The sequence below is a fragment of the Scyliorhinus torazame genome, chromosome 8, assembly GCF_047496885.1.
Source record: "Scyliorhinus torazame isolate Kashiwa2021f chromosome 8, sScyTor2.1, whole genome shotgun sequence".
Taxonomy (NCBI): domain Eukaryota; kingdom Metazoa; phylum Chordata; class Chondrichthyes; order Carcharhiniformes; family Scyliorhinidae; genus Scyliorhinus; species Scyliorhinus torazame.
In genome coordinates, this window is record NC_092714.1 from 35,088,142 (window position 1) to 35,109,111 (window position 20,970).

At 39.7% G+C, this 20,970-nt stretch overlaps 2 protein-coding genes across 4 annotated transcripts in view; both read left to right on the forward strand.

The window, feature by feature from the left end:
* Positions 1 to 241: 241 nt before the first annotated feature.
* The window catches only part of mrps6 (mitochondrial ribosomal protein S6), a 104,321-nt gene continuing 83,592 nt past the window's right edge, over positions 242 to 20,970 (forward strand). The window contains exon 1 of the mRNA XM_072513381.1: positions 242 to 423. Within this exon, the coding sequence (XP_072369482.1) occupies positions 379 to 423 (45 nt within the window). The 5' untranslated portion in view covers positions 242 to 378. The remainder of the gene's footprint in view (positions 424 to 20,970) is intronic.
* LOC140427750 (sodium/myo-inositol cotransporter-like) lies at positions 957 to 20,656 on the forward strand. 3 transcript variants are annotated; one of them, XM_072513380.1, is made up of 3 exons: positions 957 to 975; positions 8,724 to 8,777; positions 9,988 to 20,656. In XM_072513380.1, the coding sequence occupies exon 3, from the start codon at positions 10,313 to 10,315 to the stop codon at positions 12,431 to 12,433; it is 2,121 nt and encodes a 706-aa protein (XP_072369481.1). In that variant the 5' UTR covers positions 957 to 975; positions 8,724 to 8,777; positions 9,988 to 10,312; the 3' UTR covers positions 12,434 to 20,656. The 3 variants fall into 3 exon arrangements, with proteins under 3 accessions (XP_072369481.1, XP_072369480.1, XP_072369479.1); XM_072513379.1 differs by lacking the exon at positions 957 to 975 and adding an exon at positions 2,091 to 7,813; XM_072513378.1 differs by lacking the exon at positions 957 to 975 and having other exon boundaries at positions 2,091 to 8,777.

Here is a 20,970-nt window from a genome sequence, read left to right on the forward strand (position 1 = left end):
GACCACAATCTGTAAGGATAAACAAGTGCATATTGCCCGTAAAGCCACTTTGAGAAATCTGGTGCTTGTGAAAGAAGGTGCTCCCTAAATGCACATCGATTTTTCTTTGTCTTAGAAGAATTACCATCGAGTTGAGTTTCCAGTGTCTGCGGAAGCAGACTCCGCCAAGAATCAGGGGACGGTGGAAAAGGAACAAAGGTGTGTCTGCGTCTTTAAGAGGGGCGGGCGCGTGCGCCTTTAAGAGGTGCGCTGGCCCCAGCTGAGTGGCAGGGACTAGAAGCGGGCGGTTTGGGAGGCGGGGAAACGAGGCCGAGTCCACATATAAAAGAACACGCGGGAGAATCATCGCCCAACGACGACGACAACAACAACAACAACATGCCCAGATATGAGCTAGCATTGATTCTCAAAGCCATGCAGCGGGTGAGTGTTCACAAAAAGAACCCGGAAAGAGAGAGAGAGAGAGAGAGGAGGGGGAAATAAAGCAGCCGCCATCTTCCCGGCGTCAAGGTGGAAAGCCCCGTCTGTAACCAGGCTGCCGGGGACCGACATAACCTGTCATCTCCTCCTCTGCCTTAACTGCGCAAAGGGCGGGGGTTGATTTTGTTTTTGTTTGGTGTCAAGATGGTGCATTTTGTTCTCTTTTTTTTTAACCGGTAAAGTCAGTTGGCCGTTGAGGCCCCATCTCCATGTCGGGGAGCGGGGTGCCTCAGGCTGGCCGAGAGAGACTCTCAGTCACTGAGGGAGATTAATTAGGCGAGGAAACCGGGCGGGCTTCGGCTGGTTGGAGAATAGGGGCTAAAACTGGCCGTCACGCTCCTTTTCTTTCAGATCAATGCCTCTGGACTGTGATTCTCCCTCCGGTTTGTTAGGAAATTGGAGACGCTTGGATGAAACAGCGCCCCATGCCCTTCTTAAACAAAATAAGTTTTGTACTGCTCAACACTTTCCTTTTAGTTGGGTAAAATAAGATGTGTATGTGTGTTAGTTTCTGCATCATATTCAAACGCGTGAAGCATTTTTGGGTTTAAGCTGAAGTAATTCCGAGCTTCAATTGAGTTAAAATTTAAAGTGAGCATTTTTATCGTGCAAACGTAGGATCTGCTGAAATAATTCATAGTTTTAATGATTGAGTTGAAATTTATGCAGCAAGTTAACATTTTCATCTTGCAAACTCTGGATCTGATCACCACTACAGAAATCAGTGGGGTGATGAGACACTTTTCATAGTCTTAACTAATGCAACTACGTTGTTAGCTATGAAAGTATACAAAAGTTTAGAAATAATTAGTAATTAAATAAAGGTATTTGCTGTTTAGAAGAATTTGTTAGTTTAACTGCACAATCTTGCCTCCACAGCTCTTAACTGCCCAAAAATCATGCCCTACTTGGATAACTATTTGATTTACAGTTGAATAGTTATCTTTATTACTGGGTAGAAGGGTAACTTATCTGGTGATTACCAATGGTGGAACCCTGTTTTATGGAAACCTTCCACGTCATGGCCTGACCCAAATTCTACAGATCATGTACCATTGAGTATTAATGGGATTTAAAAAAAACAAATAGGAAGATCTTTCTAATTTAGTTGCAGTCAGCGTCACGTCATGGCCTGACACAATTTCTATAGATAAGGGGCGCGATTCTCCACTCCCGCGACTAAGTTCCCACGCCGTCGTGAACGGCGTTGAGGTTCACGGCGGCGCGAAACGGCCTCGATCGCGACCAATTCAGGGCCCAAAAATGGGCTAGGATCGGGGCCGTGAGAAACTTTGGGGGGGGGGTGGTGTCGCTAAAGCAGCGTCGTCAGCGCGTGCCGGGCATTGGCGTCGCAAAAAAGTGGTGCCGTGTCATCTGGCGCCTAACTGGCATCACCCGCGCATGCGTGGTTGCTGTCCTCCCCGAGGCTGCCCCGCAAGAAGATGTCGGATGGATTTTGCGGGGAGCGGAGGTCCTCCTTCAGAGAGGCCGGCCCGCCGATCGGTGGGCACCGATCGCGGGCCAGACTCCTTTTGAGTCCTACCCCGGCGAAAGAACTCCCCCCCCCCCCCCCCCCCCCCCCTCCCCCAGTGTTCCCGCACTGTTCCCGCCAGCAGCAACCAGGTGTGGATGGCGCCGGCGAGAAGCCGTCATTTTGGGCAGGCAGCTTCGCCCATCCGGGCCTGAGAATAGCGGGGGTGGTGGAGAATCGCCATTTTGGGTGTCTCGGGCGATTCACTGGACTGTGCCGTGCAGAACTAGATAGTGCTGATCTCGACGCTTGCGTGCATCGCGGGAGGGCATCGGACCGGCGCCGCGTGAAAAAATGGCGCCCCAGGCAATTCCCCCAAACGGCGCGGCATCGGAGAATCGCGCCCCATGTACCTTTGAGTATTAATGGGATTTAAAAAAAAAAAACCCGGAAGATCTTTCTAATTTAGTTGCAGTCAGCGTTTCAAAACTAACTAACTGCATTGTAGACATTGATTTGAAGAATTTTAGCCTCTAAATTATAGCACATGTTGCATGCTATAGATTTTGTAACCTGCGACTGAAACTACTTAACTACTGGTTTTAAAAAAGTAGAACTGCAAAACTAACTTCTAAGCTGCAGTATATAGCAGTAACTAAAATGACAAATTTATCTTTGTAACAAGAACTGTTGATTTTGGACAGTTCAAACAATGAAAGTTTCATAGATTTGCTCACTTTTCTTTGACTAATCATTTTACATTCAATTGAGCCAGGTATCTTTTACTATAAAACTGGGTTCCACTATGTTCACATACATTACTCCACCTTCCAAAAGTCTTGTCTGATTTATATGAAATGATAATTTAAGAAAATATGATGTTTTGACAGTGCTAGAATCAATCCTTTCAATAGGAATCTACTGTACTGTGCTTGTAATTTTGGGACAGGTAAGTGCTGCATTGAATGATTTGCAATTTTCAGACAGACAACTCTGATCTTTCTTGTGTGCTGTGGGTAGTTAACTAAAATACACTCGGAATAGAAAGTGGGTTCATATAATGTGACATTGTGTTAATATATTTGCAGCATCTCCAGTTTCACTGTTTGACTTCTAATATACTGCAACCACTCCAGTCTGAAATGCTTGGGGACCAAGTCATTTCTGGATTTTGGAATTTTCTGGATTATCGAGGGTTGCTGGAAAGAGAGATTTGTTGCCAAAGGTCTTCATCTTGCACTCATCAGGACAAATGATTTGGGGAAATAATGCTAAATTTCAAATGACGGCAACAATTGTTAATAGAGGGAAAAAGAGTGCTTGTTGGTTGGCATGATTGTAGCGTGACATTAGAATGTTCAGTTGAAAGTGTGTGAACCATAAAATACTGTAGAAATAAATGTTTACCCAAAACACATAACAGTAATTAAACATCATAAGGCAGTTTAAAAAAAAAAAAAAAAAAAAAGTTTAATTTGGCCGAAAACTCTTAACTTCCATGTTTCACTCCAGTACTATACTAGAATAATGTCACTGATATTCCGGGAATTCCTGGATACATAGTGTTTCTGAACAATAGATTTCTGGACTGGAGATTGCAGTATATTTTTATAATTACTGAATTAGTGAAAAAAAACTTTGTGGATCATCGGTTTCCAGCTTCTCCCTGTCTCCACCATAGGTTAATTATGTATTATCCATAGCCAAAAAATTGAGTTTCGAAGATCTACTCTCAAGGCTGAACAGAAATGCTGCTCTTTAACAGAGGCTGCTCTGCACTTCAGTTCATTTACCTGTCTTTACACCACAACTTGCGCAACAAATATTTGTCTGTCTGTCAGTCTCAAAAGCTTCAATTATTCCAAAGTCCACAGCCTTTTGTGAAGAGTTCCAGATTTTCTCTAACCTTTTTAAGTGTTTCCTTTTTTTGTGCACCTGAAGGCCCAGTTCTAATTTTAAACTTGTATCCTGGTTTGTGCTTCCTCCTTTAGAGGCTAGGTTCTCCATTTGCCTGTTAGAATACCTTTTATTAGATCAACTTTCAATCTTCATCTGGGTGAATACAAGCAGCGTTTATACAACCTGTTTGTGTATTCTCCAGATGGGATTTGACCAATACACTATATAACTTGAGCATAATTTCCAACGGCCCTTGGGATAAAGACCAAAGTTCTATTTGTCTTTCTTATTTACTTTTTCTACCTGTCTACTAACTTTTAATGGTTTGTGGTATTTGGACTCCCAAATCTCTTTGATTCTCCAGTTCCTGGTATTTCACCATTTTAGAAAATATTTCGGTTTATCCTCCTTGTATCTAAAGTGGATGACCTCACACCGTATCTACATTGAAATCCATTTGACATAGTTTAATCCAGTCACTTGGGATCTGTCCCTTTTGTAACTTGACACTCACATCTGCACTACTTGTTCTTCCACCTAACATGAGGTAGCCTGTAAACTTGGATACACAACTCTCTCCAACAATTAGTAATTTAGTGAAAAGTTTGACGGCCCAGAATATTTACCTGGGGAATGCCACATGTCACTTTCTGCCAGATTATATGCCCTGAATTCCCATTCTGTCCCTTTCTTTTGAGTGGAAATAAATTGGAGCTCATTTAAAATAATTTGGGTGCAGTAATTTCCAGTGCACAGGTTGCAGTCATTGTTGGATTTCTTGGAATGGGGTAAAAGGATGTATAATGGGTTGTCTGGGTGGGGCCACAATGTACAAGAATCTGATCCTTTCCACTGAGTTCCTGGGCTTCCACCTCTCCACTCCACCTTGGGTCTGGTGACACCCTTCACTTTCACAATAGAATATTGTAAACAATTTAAAGAGAGATCCAAGCATTTCATTTTCAAGGCTTAAAGAACTTTGCTTTTGCCAAGACCCAAATAAAATAGTGGTTTTAAACACATTGACATAAGTTCCTGCTTTCGCTTACTTCTCAAAAGAACCATAAACACAATTTGGATAGACCAGTAATGCTATTTGTTTTCACATGAGCCTGGTAGAACAAAACCTAGTTGGAATTGAACATAGAAAAACATGGAGGATTGCTATTTAAATTGAACTTGTGCTCCCTTGCGATTTTATTTCCATTGTTGGCTCAACACATTTGTAATAAAACTTGCAACTAAAAAGCATATTTGTGAATCCTTGTAAGTAAATGTAAAAGTCTCAACTCTAAACAAATGTGGTGTAAAATATGGTTATACAGTAAGGTAATTGAATGTTTCCATTTGTGAGTTGGCTTGTAATCCAGCTGTATTATTATGGCTTTCTTTATTATCTCTCTCTTCACTAGTCCGAACATATCCTTTCCGACACTAGTCCGAACATATCCTTTCTGACACTGACCTAGGTCAATGGAAGTAATAATTTGAGACATTGTATATCTTTATAAAACACTTGTTAACTTAGAAGCATTTATTGTATTAATGAATATCCCATGGAGTATGCAAGGTTAGATTTTTATTTCCATTTAAGGTAGTGAACTGTAATTCATTCTTGGTTGCTTCTAAGTTGCATCCAATACGCAGTGTTTTCTGATTGCCTCATCAATAGTACAGTCTTGAACCTTGAGTTGCTGCTGATCTGTTGTCATAGTTTGAAATTAGCACAAAATACTTAATTGATAATTTACCAGGAAAACCCAGCTTTTTGTAAGGGTGAAGTATTAATGGAAAAGCTAAACATGTGGCCATTGTTAACTGTTCATATTCTCTTTTATTATATATGTACCTGATGTACTGCAGCTAGGTAAGATTGGCATACTGCATCTGTGTGCAGTTTGACCCCATTTCCTAGATCGAGTTCCTTAGCTTTTGGGTGCCATGGGAACTTATAAAGAATAAAATCTGTACAATTGGTCTTGGTTTCAATGTAGGGAGGAAAAGATTGTTTATTTGGAATTTTGAAATGATGAGGAAAGTTCAAAGCATAGAATTGGCATTTTAAAATCTTCATCAGATGTTGGGCATGTTTTCTCATGGGCTGCCCAGGTATGTGAGAATTTCCTTTTCTAATAGAAGTGTTTGAGCCTTGCAGCAAATTTGTTTTATGGAGTTCTTTTAAAGGGATGTTTGACACAAAGAGCATGCTTCTTGGGGCCACCTTTTAATCATATTTTTCAATCTTCTATTAATAGAAAAGATGGTGAAGCAAAATAATGAGTGTGGGTGACAATTATTTGCAAAATATTTAAAGATCAGTGCTTTTGATGGGCTGAAAGAAATCCCATTCCATTTTCTCATTATTAGAGTAGCTAGAAAAGATTACATTATATAATACATAAATTTCAGTGTGTATTCTGCTTGGAATTAGACAGCATAGAAGGGGGCCATTCAGCTTGTTGTGGTTGCTCTTTGAACGAATTATTCAGTTCCACTTCCTTTTTCTTTATAGCCATACATTTTTCTTTTCTTCAAACATTTATCCAGTTCCCTTTTCCAAGTTACTGTTGAATTTGCTTCCACCATCCTTTCTGCCAGTGTAATCTAGGTCATATCTTTCTGCTTTTAGAAACTTTCCTCATCAACTTCTGATTCCTTTGCCAATTATATTAAATCTGGCGACTGACCCTGCTGGTAGTGGAAACGGTTACTTCCAAAACTTAAAGTCTCTACTTGAAGGAGAATAACCACACTGTCTCTGGGGTTACTGCATAACAAATTCTTCATCCCTGGTACCATTCAAGCAAATGTTTTTGTACACTCTCCAAAGCTATTATGCCTTTCCTAAAGTGATTTCAATATGCCAGCAAACTAAAAATGGCAAGGAAAAATAGGATGTGGTAAAGGGACAGAACAAAGTAGTGAAAAAAATTTCCAAGAATAATTAAAATCTCATGGCGTGAGACTCCATACTTTTTTAAAAAACAAAATCAATTACGCTTGAATGGACCTAACTTTCTGGACTGTTTAGTGGGTAAGTGCCACAGCTTCACTTCAGATGTTTCAATGCTGGAGCTCATGGTGAGGTATCATTGTAGCACAGCTTTTGGAGGAGCAGGGAAAAACAGACAGCAACTTATTAAACTGCGTATGCATGGACAATGGAAGTGGCTGTCCACTTAAAACTGGTGAGCACTCTGCCTCATTGGTATTCTTGCATCAAAATGCAGATAACTATTTAGAAGCATATATTTTGACGGTGGTAGATATAACCCTATAAAACTAATGGAATGCAGAATGGAGGGTGAAATAAATTACCCAGCACCAAATGTGACTATTTTAAAATCTTGCCAACTTTGTGCAGGACGGTATTGATGTATTATTGGATCCTTGTGAAAAATTGTTAATGCATGTCTTTTGTGAAAGAATTGGCAATATAAATAGTTGGGTACAAGCACAGTAAAATTCATTGTGCCTTAACAGAGTAGTGTGGAATTTGTGACCACTCGAAAGACCAATCTCTTTCTCAATCTTATAAAAACCCTAATCGTTGACTGGTGACATTACCACCAACCATTTGAGTCTGGCTACAATTTGAACATTTTGAACAATTGTTCCAAAGTGCTGATAGCAATATATTTACGAGTATAAATGGTGATTAGGGCAACACTCTGAAATTTGGTGTGTAAGTTACAATTGCATGGTTGTGTCCTGTAACTATAAGGGTATGACTATGACTTGTAGAAAACTGTAAAATAAAGCTATGACATGTACACTAGATTTGATAGTATTGGATCATTTAGCCTTTTGAATGCAATTACTCCAGCACTTCTGTTAAAGGTGCATTGCTGTCAATACTTACAGTGCAGCTGTAAGCTTAGGATACCTGCACCATTCATGTGCTTCACGTGAACTTCAAGTGCAAATCTTTTGGAAAACCCGTGGTTTCTCCTTTCTGCATACGTGAGTAGATATATCTTCTAACCATTTACTAGTGACATTCCATTGTGGTAAACTTTTATACAAATGCACTTTACGATATTAAGGTATTTGTATCTATAAGACCCTCCGTAATATTACCACTACCACATAAGCTTTCCTCACATTGCCTCTAAATAAATTTGAAACAACCTTAATGTGCATAATCCTTTCCTATTTGTAATTGGCTGCAATATATTAGGATTATAGAATTGACACTTGGCTTGGTGAGTATGAAATACTCTGAGCTGTACAGCCCAGAAGTTCCCAAATTTAATCACTGGTCTCTGAGTTAGCTGATTTAAGCTAGGGTTAAGTGTAATGTGCTACAGTTGGCTTCCCAGTTGTTAAGGTGGGAACAGGGAGGAAAACCAATTGGCTTCTGATTGTTATCCAATAATCCCTGCTGGAATTAATCTTCTAACAAAGGGACCATTCGTCATGTAACCCTGGATGCTGGAAGAGTACTTGACTTTGGGTGGTATTGCTGCGTATGCCCCAGTCTTCCCCACTGTTGAGCTTCCAGGCTTTTTAACATGATATCAGGAATGGGAATCCTGATTCATTATTTATCCTTTCTTCCCCAGAACAAGGGCATTGACGTTAATTGTAACAACCAGGCCATTATCTTGGCTAATTTAGCACAGACCAGGGATTGAATGTTGTTCGCTACTACATCATGGTACAATTTCCCACTAAATGATCAAAAAACCTCCATTTCTGCTTTTGCCTCTCTATTACCATGTTATATCTGCATTGATGAGGGTGACTGTTTCCTTATTCTTTTTCTTCAAATTTCTATTTGGTTCATTCTGTTGCTTGTATCCATAAAATTTGAGTTTTAACCTACAACAACGTACTAGATTTTTGACTTGTGTTAAACTTTGTTTTGCAGAAACGGCCTAGAGTTTAAAGTATTTTCTGGTGTCACACATATCTGCTATACATGGTATTTAAATTTTTAATTTGTTTATAAAACATAGTCTGAATTTGATGGTTTGATCATTGTTAAAGGACTTGGAACTTTAAATATAGCAACATTTTGTGCATTTTTAAAATCCCTGTATCCCCTGAAACACTAGAATTACCATGTTTTTTTAATAGAGAGGCAAAACTGTTCACTTGGTTCCCACAAAACCTTTTGATAGCTTTATTGGCTATCTTCATTGAACAAATATTATTTCATTCAGAAATTATATTTGTGTACATATGGGTGAGATTCTCTGGCCTCTGAGGCAGGAGACAGCCCACCGTTGGCTGGCAGTGGGATCTTCTGGTCCTGCAGCTGTCAATGGAATTTCCCAAATCGGGCCACGCTGCCGGGAAACCTGCGAAGGGGATGCGCCATTGACGGGACTGGAAGGCCCACCGGCGTGAAAAGCTGTGGCCATGGCCTTTTTTAGATTTGTTGAAAGTGGTTTACATCCAACTTGTCAACAATTAACATTCTCCAAATAGTAGCTGTCCCTACCAGAAAATAGCTTAACATTCTGCTGATCTTGTTAGTTTTCATTTAAATATCTTTTTGAAGGTTTTCATTTTTTTTTCAGTGTATTGATTTTGGACTGCTTCGCATGATTTCAACCATGCATGTCAATCTCTGAAACGCACTAAATTCACATCCGTAAGTTCACCTAAATTTGGCGTTTGTGGAACTGCATGGATCAAATTTGTGTACACCATGCATGTGTCAGGAACCAGTGGTTTGTTGAAGATGCCTTTAATGTTTTCTCAAAACAAACTACTTGTATTGTGGCCTTAATTACCCAGTATGTGGTACTTGTAGGTTACAGGCTTGGTACTGCTTAGTTTCTATGTGTAAAATAATATTCCTTTAAATCTGCCACCTATATAATTCAATTCCTGATCTAACCCTAATTATGCCACATGAGCATGCTTGCCCTCACATCCCCGATTCACATGCAAGGTTGGAACGTGAAGCTGAGCAAGTCTGGATTGGTAACATTGATCGTAAGCCTTTGGTCACCTTGTACCTTTTTTGTTTTAAAATGAAAATCCAATTTTTCAACATACTTGCATATATTAAATCATTAGCAATTGAGAAAATTTGCATCCTGTACTTTTTTTCAGAATTAACCCGATTTTTAAAAAGTGTAATTCTAATATCCTCTTTGTCTTTTGTCTTTGCTGTCTTGCAGGAGTGTAACTCTAGGCCTTACTAGACCTGTCAGCAACAGCTAAGAAATTCAACATCAACAAATTTAAGCTGTGACAGTATTGTGGAATGCTACTAAAAAGAGCATGAGAAATAGTCAGAAGTGAAGTTAACAAGATAAATAGTAGTTGGCATCCCAGTGCCTGTACAACTGGAATCCTACTGTTTCAACCAAGGCAGCAAACCAAAGGACAAAGATTTTATCATTCCTTCATACACTTTTTTCCTCCCTACTTCATAGTGACCATAAACCTGTCTGGTCATTGGATATCCTATTCTGTAAATTGAATCTGAAATATTTTATAAAAATGTTTGGCTTTATGGAACCAGCTGATCTAGCTGTTGTAGCACTTTATTTTGTTCTTGTATTGTGTATTGGATTTTTTGCGATGTGGAAGTCTAACCGAAGTACTGTGAGTGGGTACTTTCTTGCAGGACGCTCCATGACCTGGATAACAATAGGTGCTTCATTGTTTGTCAGCAATATTGGCAGTGAACACTTTATTGGGTTAGCGGGATCTGGAGCAGCCAGTGGGTTTGCAGTGGGAGCTTGGGAGTTCAATGCAGTATTGGTTTTGCAGTTGTTAGGTTGGGTTTTCATCCCCGTCTATATCCGATCTGGTGTGTACACCATGCCTCAATACCTTTACAAACGTTATGGAGGTAACAGATTAAAAGTCTATTTTGCTTTATTGATTTTGACATTGTATGTTTTCACAAAGCTTTCTGTTGACCTGTATGCTGGTGCATTGTTCATCCGGGCCTCACTGGGCTGGGACCTGTATCTCTCTATCATCATTTTAATTGGATTGACTGCAGTGTTAACTGTCACAGGAGGACTTGTGGCTGTCATCTACACCGATGTTCTGCAGGCCATTCTTATGATTGGTGGAGCTTTAACATTGATGATTGTGGGAATGGTCAAGGTGGGAGGTTTTGAGGAATTGAAACGGCGATATATGCTAGCCTCTCCAAATGTTACAGCAGTTCTAGCCTCCTTCAACCTAAGTTCTACCAATACTTGCCGTATTCACCCAAAAGAAGATTCTCTAAAGATGTTACGTGAACCAACTGATGAGGATATTCCTTGGCCTGGTTTCCTGTTGGGTCAAACACCAACCTCGATTTGGTACTGGTGCGCCGATCAAGTCATTGTGCAGCGTGTTTTGGCAGCAAAGGATGTCGCTAATGCTAAAGGAGCCACCCTGATGGCTGGTTTTCTGAAACTCTTGCCGATGTTCATCATAGTTGTTCCAGGCATGATTTCCAGAGTTCTTTTTACCGATGAGATTGCTTGCATCAATCCAGAGCACTGTATGCAAGTATGTGGCAGCAAAGCAGGTTGTTCAAATATTGCCTACCCACGATTAGCATTGGGAATCTTGCCTGCAGGTCTTCGAGGCCTAATGATGGCCGTCATGATAGCAGCTTTAATGAGTGATTTGGATTCCATATTCAACAGTGCCAGCACCATATTTACCCTGGATATTTACAAGCATCTTCGAAAGGCTGCCAACTCTCGAGAACTTATGATAGTAGGTCGTCTGTTTGTTTTCTTCATGGTAGCTGTAAGCATTGCTTGGGTTCCTGTAATTGTAGAGATGCAGGGAGGACAAATGTACCTTTACATTCAAGAGGTAACAAATTATCTCACCCCCCCGGTGGCAGCCCTGTTTCTTCTTGGTATTTTCTGGAAGCGTTGTAATGAGCAGGGGGCTTTCTGTGGAGGGTTGCTTGGATCCATTTTGGGAATCACACGCATGATTCTTGCTTTTATTTATCGAGCACCAGACTGTGACCAACTTGATACTAGACCAAGTTTTATCAAAAATGTTCACTACATGTATGTGTCAACTTTTCTATTTTGGATCACAATCTTTACAGCAATAGTAGTGAGTCTGCTGACTCCTGCTCTTCCTAGAAAATATACTTCCTGCACCACGTTCTGGGCATTGAAAGACACTGACACTATAAAAAACTCCCAAAAAGAAGAATATGATAAATGTGCAAACCAAACCATGGATGAATGCAATGGCCACATCACAAGTTTGGATAAGCCTGACTGTAAAGCTGCTGATGGAATAGAATTAGTTCTATTAACACCTGGAAGTGATGATTCCAAATCTTTGAACTTGTGCATCTTGGAGGGGCAGACATCAAATGATGGTTATATAAATGGACAAACAATTGCTGGGGACCCAGAAACCAAAGAGGAGCCAGAACTGGAAAGAAGCAAATGGTGGAAACTTTTTGACTGCATTTGTGGATTAAAAAATTCTGACGTGAAAAACCCAGTAGCCACTATAGATGATGAAATGATTTGCTTACAAATGCTCCAAGAAAGACCAAGAATTAAAGTATTGTTAAATATTGGACTTTTAATTGTATTATCTTCTGGCATATCCATGCTCATTTATTTCTCTTTGTAAAATCAGCCTGCAAATTCAAGTGGTGCAATGTTTTGTTTTCAAGACTTTTTTTTTTTTAAAAAAAGAAGAGTTCCTTTTTGCACAGGTAGAGAACTTTTGTAAAGTATAAAGTGGTGGTGAGGGAGAAGATGAAGCTAAAATGAAATTATAGGTGCCCAGTCCGGTCTCAGCTGATACAGCATAGAGGTAGTAAAATTGTCAAGTGTGGTGGGGAAATAAATTGTATTTCAGCTTCTAATTGCTGCTCAGCAACCCAACAGCTGCTGGAAGCATACACGTGGGTTTCTGATGAAGACCAAGGTCAGGTCCAGCAGTGATATTACTTTGGTTAAGTATCCTTCTGCTGTCGACTGAGGTTCACTGGCCTCCTGTGGGACACCAGAGGGTGATTCCTGCCCAGTAAACAGTGCCTTCTGGGGAGGGAAAAGTGGCTGGAAAAGAAATGTTGGAACTTTTGGAAATAAGTCCATTGTCAACTTAATTTTGGGGATTGAAATTTGACACTTGTTTTATACAGGTAACTCCATTTTCTTGTATTTATTCTGTGAATTATGTGCAAATAAGCTATGCCCCCTTTTTAATTTATTTTATAAAGTTGGATTTTTCCCCCCCGTACTGAAAGTGATAATGTGTTTGGGGGGTGGGTGGGGGGAGGGGGCAGGGAGAGTGAGAGAGAGAGAGCGAGGGGGTGAAACTATCTTTTAATCATAAAATGCTTATATCTGGGCACTTGTGTACAGAAGTGTTTCCTAATTTCACTTCTGAAAGATCTGCCTGAGGAAGAGCTTCCCTGTGGCGTGGCGAGTAGAAACCATCTCTGGTTCCTCTCCGTGGATGGCTGCTACCAGGCCCCAGCACCTCTTGTGGCTTATCATTTTCCCCCCTCCTAAATATAATTGAATAGACTGAACTGATTGCTAACTTTAACCTAGTTTTTATGAAAAATGTAAAATGTTTAATTTAGTTTTCCCCGTCCCAATTACCTCCTCCAAGTGCTTCTTGGCCATCTATTGGATGTTGGTGATCTGCTCCCAGATCTCTTCTGCAAAGGTAGCTGGAGAGAAAGTATCCAGCTGTGACCCCAGGATGATTGTTTACCCCAATTTGCCTTTCCTGCCCTCAGGAGAGTGGTGATCTGTGTTGAACACCTTTCAGAATTGGGGTCAGGAATTTAGTCGAATGGACAGGAGAGAGTTGAACAAGTGCCTTCATATTTATGGCATGGCAATCAGTTTCTCCAGTGTACTATTGCGTATTCTATGTATTAATTTTTGGGTATTATATCCATTTATGTAATAGTTTCTGTGTAACAGATGCTCACTCTAAAAGAGATTCATTGTGAGAAACCACTTGAGGTGAATATATAGACCAACAAAAGGATCATAGTTGTGAAATTCAAATTATGAAAACCGTAGCTATTGTATAATAATTATAAATGATCTGGGTTTAGAAAGAAAATTGCCCTGTAAAATATATCATCTTCTAGCCGGTCAAGTGGAAAGCATTAATACTTTATTATTGGGGAAGCCTTGGCTGCTTTAGCTGTATTCAGTTGTAATGATATTGTAACAAGTAATCAGCTTAGCTTGGATGGAGCCCTTGTCATAACAAAAAAAATCTGTAGCCTTTATGGTAACATCGGTGGTGCTTGTGACCCCTCTCCCACATCCTATATTTGTCGTAATTAAATTTAGTAAAGCATGATGATTGAATGGAGGAGAATTCAAAGTGTATGTGTTCCCAAGTTAATTTGAGGTGTAATGTTATTTATTTACTATCTTTATAGGGCTGTGTTTTCTCTCCTCTGTCCCCCACCCTGCCCATATTTTCTTTTATTTATCTTCCGTGCATATTTTCTCCTTCCTTAGTCATTTAAAAAAAAAAAAAAAAAAAAAATCACTTGCAGTTTTATTTTAAAGTTTGACTTTATATTTGTTGAAAGGAGTAGCTATGTTGCATCAAAATACAGTCAGGTCATTGTGGAAAATATAGTCTACTTGCAATGAAAATTCTCCAATTAAAACTGACTGAACCGCAGACAAAAATAAGAAAGTTTAATTTTTGAATATAAGGAAATACTATTATAAAATAAAAACTAATATATTGCGTGCAAGTACCATTTGGTTGCCTTCGTGAAAACATAAATGTAATTGTCATAAGATTTGCAAAAATGTAAGTGTCCTTGCAGAATAGCCTTTTCTGTTTAATTTTACATGGTATTTATCCCACCCCCAACAAAACAGTATTCTGGTTTCACAAAAAATCTTTCTTGTGTAGAGCGACATTCCTTGATCTGCGAGGATATCTAGTTACCCAATTATTTGTGCAAGTAGTTTGGACTGGATATGTTGATGTGCAGGGAAGAACACACATGCCCATCAAATATGCTTTGTTTATCTACATTTTTTCACATGTCTGAAGGGGTGTTCACCCATTACAAAGTTATTTAAACATTTTAAAATCTTTTTATTGGCTTTTCTCCTTTATAAACAGTTGCTGTGTATCTACATAACATTTTTCTTGCCCGCGCTAATTTACTTTATTTTACAGAGGTTTGTTTTGTCCTTCATTTAACTAACACTTTATGTACATTTCGTTGCCCTCTGGATCGGTCTGTGATCCCCTCTTCTCTTCTGCTCTCTCTCTCTCTCTCTCTCTCTCTCTCTCTCTCTCTCTCTCTCTCTCTCTCTCTCTCTCTCTCTCTCTCTCTCTCTCTCTCTCTCTCTCTCTCTCTCTCTCTCTCTCTCTCTCTCTCTCTCTCTCTCTCTCTCTCTCTCTCTCTCTCTCTCTCTCTCTCTCTCTCTCTCGCAGTCTGCAGCTTTGGGTGGTGCTGCTGATTGCCAGCTGAGCAAGATTCTGTGGTGTGCGATTTGGGAAGCGAAAGCAAGGGCGTTGGCCCCCTTCCCCATGTGGAACTCTGACTGCTCCGATACCCCGAAGATTGCCACTATTGGGCATGGTTTCACCCTCACCCCCACAACCTTGGACATTGCCTCGGAGAGGGCTGTCCTGAACCCGGCAAGCTCAAAACATATGAGTGTGGTTGGCTGGGCCCCTCTGGCACCGCTCACATTTGTCCTCCACCTCTGGGAAGAATCTGGTCCGATGCTCTCTGTGCACCACTTTGAGCTGCATTAGGCGTAGCATTGCGCAGGAGGAGGTGGGGTTCGCCCTGCTCAGTGCTTCGATCCAGAGTTCCCACCCTACCTCTGTCCCCAGTTCGTCCTCTCATTTTTGTCTGGTCCCGCCCAGTGGTGTTAGAGCTCTGTCCTGTAGCTGTCCGTCTCATTTTTGTCTGGTCCCGCCCAGTGGTGTTCGAGCTCTGTCCTGTAGCTGTCCGTATATTTTTCCACATAGCCCCCTCTTGCTGCTTGTGCCTTTCAGGTCCTCCAGTAGTGTTTTCTTGGGCCCCGGGGTACCCTGTCATTTTGCGGAGGAAGTGTTTTATTTGGAGGTGTCTCAATTCCTGTCCTTTTTTGCTAGTTTCCACTTCCTTGTCAGTTTGTCCAGTGTCGCCAGTCTGCACCCTATGTAGAAGTCCCCGACCGTCAATGTGCCCCCGTCCTGCCTCCATCATTTGAAGGTGGTATCGAGCATGGCTGGGGGGAAATCTGTGATTGCCGCAGATGGGGGGGGGGGGCATTTTGGTTATCCCAAAGTGCTGTCTCAACTGGGTCCACAATCTCAGCGTCGCTGCTACCACTGGGCTCGTGTAGTCATTTAAACATTTAACAAAATGCTGCAAATGCAGACCAAACTATCTGCATCTGAATTTAAAGTATGGTTTGAAATTTTAAAATAAATTCTCCTGATTTGTAAATTGGGAGATGCTCAGCATAAACCTGGAGATGAAATCCTCAACTGATACTTGACATGATTTTCTTTTCTTCCAAAACCTTTGATTATATCTAGATTTTAAAAATTAAAAATTTGGCATTCATAATTTAAACTCCATTTGAAAGTATATTGTTTTATGTTTGATAAGATGCTTGAGATACATTTGCATCTCGTTTTTATTTGATCATTCATTGAAAGTTCTGAGTGAACACATCTGCATGTGTTTAAAGATCATTTGGAGAATCCTATTTGCGCTTCAGTTGATTAAATTGGCAAGGCTTGCCACCTTGCGAGGTAATAGAATACAACTGACAGTCTTTTCCAAAATTTTGTTGTTGTAAAGTGAAAATTTATAGAATTTCTGGACAGTTACCAGTCATGGATGCAGAATAAGTGTCCGTGGTTCTTAAAAAGCTCTTTTTAAAAAAAAAAAAAGCCTTCCCTCTTTTATGTTTAAGCACTATAAACCGCTATTATTGGAAACTCCTACCATCATTCCAGCCATTATTTAATCAGTGTTTTTTTTTTGGGAGAGAGTAACATACAGCCCTGAGATCTTTAGTATTACAGTCATACTTTTTTTTAATAGCCTGATAGTTTCAGAAGTTACAGGCCTTGGACATTACAAGTACCATACTCTTAATGCTACATTTCAAATACCAAAGAATTGATTGAGTTAAGTTGCCAATTTTACTGTCTTTGGCTGATTGGATGTTTTGAGCTATTTTGTACACTATGGTTTAACCCTTTTTTTAAAAAACAAAATTCATTGCTTCACTGCAAATCACAAGTTTTCGTGGCACATTACCAAACAATGAGATTATGCAATTAACATTCTGTGTAATAAAATATAGTATGGATCTAATTAGGATAGCTAAAAACTGAAGATGGGCACGTCGGTTTCTGGCTGTTGCCTGTCTTCCTTTCTGTCTTTCCCATTTATGCAATCTTGTGTTTTTTAAATTATATACATACCAGCCTTCTGCTCTACAATGATTCCTTTCCTAAATTAGGTTTCCATTTTTCTGAACTAGGACCGACCAATGCATGTACTGGCTGGTTAATAGTGGCTGGTTAATAGTATGAAGTGAGGATTTCAGCGATGAATTGAGTTTGTTGAATGTTGACGTGGTTGCAGTAAAATGTCGGGTCCAATTCCACTTGAGGTTTTTAAAGATGAAATTGAGCAGGAAATCTCGGAAGGAGGCATTGCAAAAGCAGCTTTCTTTTAGTTTAAACTATCTTGTCATCAGGAGTAAATAAGTTCCCCCACTTTAAATAATGAAAACAAGTTGTTCCTGTACTGAAAGATAGTGGCGCTTATATCGAGGATACTGAGGAAATATTCTAAAAGCAAGGTAAAAGAACTGTCGCCATACTGAAATGTTTTTCTGAAAACCATTTTTTTTTCCCCCCTCCCAGAGAACTCAGATGAGAGGTGATTTAGAAAGGAGTATGTGCAATCATTACTGGAATCTAGCAAAATCAATTAAAATTGTGAAATAGCAAATTAACAGTAGCAATTAAATTCTCATTCTATAACCTGTCAATTTATAATAAAAACATTTTTTTTTTTAAATTACATGGGTTCCACCTGTTGGCTCAGTTTTTAATTGTGCTGCCCGATGTGGATTTCAAGTCAAACTGCTCATCTCTTAAAGCTGAATTACCTGAATTAATTTGGCAATATCAGTAGGCATGCTCCAGTTTAGTCAGAGCTTGCATGTCCAACTCATGCCAAACAACAAATCATTCACTGTCAACAGAAAGCTGATACATATAGCCAGAACAGTAGAATACTAGTCCGATGAAGTTGTGATCAGACTGAATATTGCACTGGTCTGACCCCTTGAGCATTTTTCCATGTCTTCCATATGACAAGGAGGACATTTCTTGTGTTGAGGTCTGAGTCATCACAGTTTTGAAAGGAAATATGGGTATTGGGTAATTCTGAGGATGTATGGCCTGGCAGTCAATATTTTTGTGTTCTCATATTTTCTAACATTGGGGTAGATTTTCTTGGGTCTACTGCTAAGCCAAAACCATTAAGCCTAGTAAGATTGTTGATTTAGGATAGCGGTATTAAAGCATTTGCTGCTGCCATTAAAAGGAATAAAGGAAACTGAGTATTAACAAGCATTTATAAGTTTGCAGTTCTTGATCGAAATAGATTTGCTTTGAAGGAGGATTATTACAGCTGGAAATTGGGGACAATAGGATATTTTTGGTAAGGATAGTTTCAAAGTCTGTTGAATTTATAAGTTGCCAGTTTATTAGTGCTAAAGGATGCAAAGCCTAAATTCTGAGTTGTTTGTTTGAAAACAGATTGTTTCTGTCCAGTCCCAACTCATTTGGGATTAGTGGGGTTCGTGATCAGCGATAACGGGTATAGCATTTTGCACTAGCCCTTATTCCAGATAATTGAAAAGATGCAGGTGATCCCCAAGTTTTTTTCAAAATTCCTTGTTGGATTTAATCTGTAATTTGGGCGATCTCATTTGATCCGTTTAGGTAGTTTCAAAGTTGGGAAATGATTGAGACCATTTTGAAGTTAAGTTTGTGTACCACAATGCAGATCTATGACCTATTTTTCCTCCACGATTGAGCAAGACTTCCAGGATTAATTTTATTTTGGATTCCTGGTGATAATGGGCTGTCAGTTTTCCGCCCCAACACATTTGGCGTACCAAATATTCATGAGGGTAGAACAACTATTCCAGCTAAAGGCATTTTATCTTGTATATTTATTTTAAAACTAATTTGAGGTGAATGATTGGGAGGGAAGTTGCCTAATACACAGAACTACTGTCTTGGCCTCTCAACAGCAATTTCATTAGTCTATTTTGATGCCTTATCAAAATAGAATATCTCGCTTTTGATTTGAAAATTACAGTAGAAAGATGAATCTTAAATGTTGAAGCTGTACTTCTGCCCATTTTGTTGATATTTCCAAATATTTGCAATTCATCACTTGAGTGAGGTCAGATTTCCCTATTCATAGAATTCCTACAGTGTAAAAGGAGGCCATTCAGCCCATCAAGTCTCACCCTAACAGGCCCACTCCTCCACCCTATCCCTGTAATCACCACCTAACCTATTGGACACTATGGGCAGTTTAAATGACAAATCCACCTAACTTGCACATCTTCAGACTGAGTGGAAACCGGAGCACCAGGAGGAAACCCACGTAAACACTGAGAACGTACAAACTCCACACAGTCATCTGAGGCCGGAATTGAACTAGGTCCCTGGTGCTGTGAGGCAGCAGTGCTCACCACTGTGCTGCCTTTACCGCTGTTGACTCCACTGCTACTTGGATTTCCAGTATTGGTAATTCCTTGCGTACTAGTGTGGCAAAGGTCATCCTAGTACGTATCACCAGTCATTATGTCAGACAACTTTTTTCCTCTCCTGATGGGGATCGGGAGAATAAAGCTAATTCTTCAAACTCTAAACTGAAGGCTGTTGCTTGCCATGCTTCTAAACTATATTTCGACCAAGTGAAATGAGTTTAAAGATTATAGCCCAGAACCATCCATTGCTTAACTTCTATTCGACAATGCAGCAAAACATTCAAAGCTTATTAAGTTTCATCCTGCAATTTGGTAGAAAGCATTTAAATGGAGCTTTGAGGTCTTACCCGTAGCTTTGGGGCGGTAAGAATTCTCTTTGAGCGTATTAAAAGCTTTGTAGGAAATTGCAATGTGACAATGACGTTGGCATCTAGATTATCATTCTTGCAAAATTCACCTTCAACTTATAGATGGACACATTCTTCCTGTGTGTCAATGGTGAATCCGGTAAGATAGAACCAAATAGAGATTTTCTTTTTTGAATTGAGCCCCCAATATCAAATGATTCCAGAATTGTGGGTGAGGGAGCTACGGCAGTGTTGCTTTAGGTGAAACGTGTTGGGCCGTTTGTACCCAAATATGAAAAGTTTGTGCCCATCCAATTTAAAACTGCAGCAGGGCAAAATGTTGTAATTGAAAGGTACACAGAGTTCCTTGTAATTAGTCAGACTAATTTGTTGAGGTTGAAGAGACGGGAAAGTGGAGAAATACTGCCTTTTGGTACAGGGATTATTAAATTATCAGGAGCTGGTGGGTCTGTTTTGTACTACAGGAGTCATGAAGAAATGTATAACACCAAGTTGGATGAAGGGATGCTGTTTCCTTCTTCCTGGATGATAGATGAAAAGATATGGATTTAGTTTTGGATTATTCTTTTGTCCATTTGTGTCACAGATGTACTATGTAAATCAATCTGCCTTAAGATTATATGAAATCTGTTTTAACCTGTGATGGCTATGTAACTCTTGTATTTTTTTGGAATGAAACAATTTATGTATATGTCAAAATAACTAATAAAATGTTGAATATTTTACTTGTGTAATGATGCTGTTCATCCTTCATAGGATTACATAGATTGTACAGCACAGAAACATGCTATTGGGCTTATTTAGTTCATGCCGGTGTTTATGCACCACTCTAACTTCCTCCCATCTCTCCTTGCCTAAATCTACCTTTGTAGCCACCTATTCCAGCACTACCCAAACTATTTTCCAGTATGACCCCGTTTAACATTTGAAAATTAACACAAGTGCAGATGTGGAAATCAACTGCAATAAGGCAGCAGTGGAACAGAACAGTATATCATTGTTTTGTGTGTTATAAAGTACACCTAAATATGAAAATCTA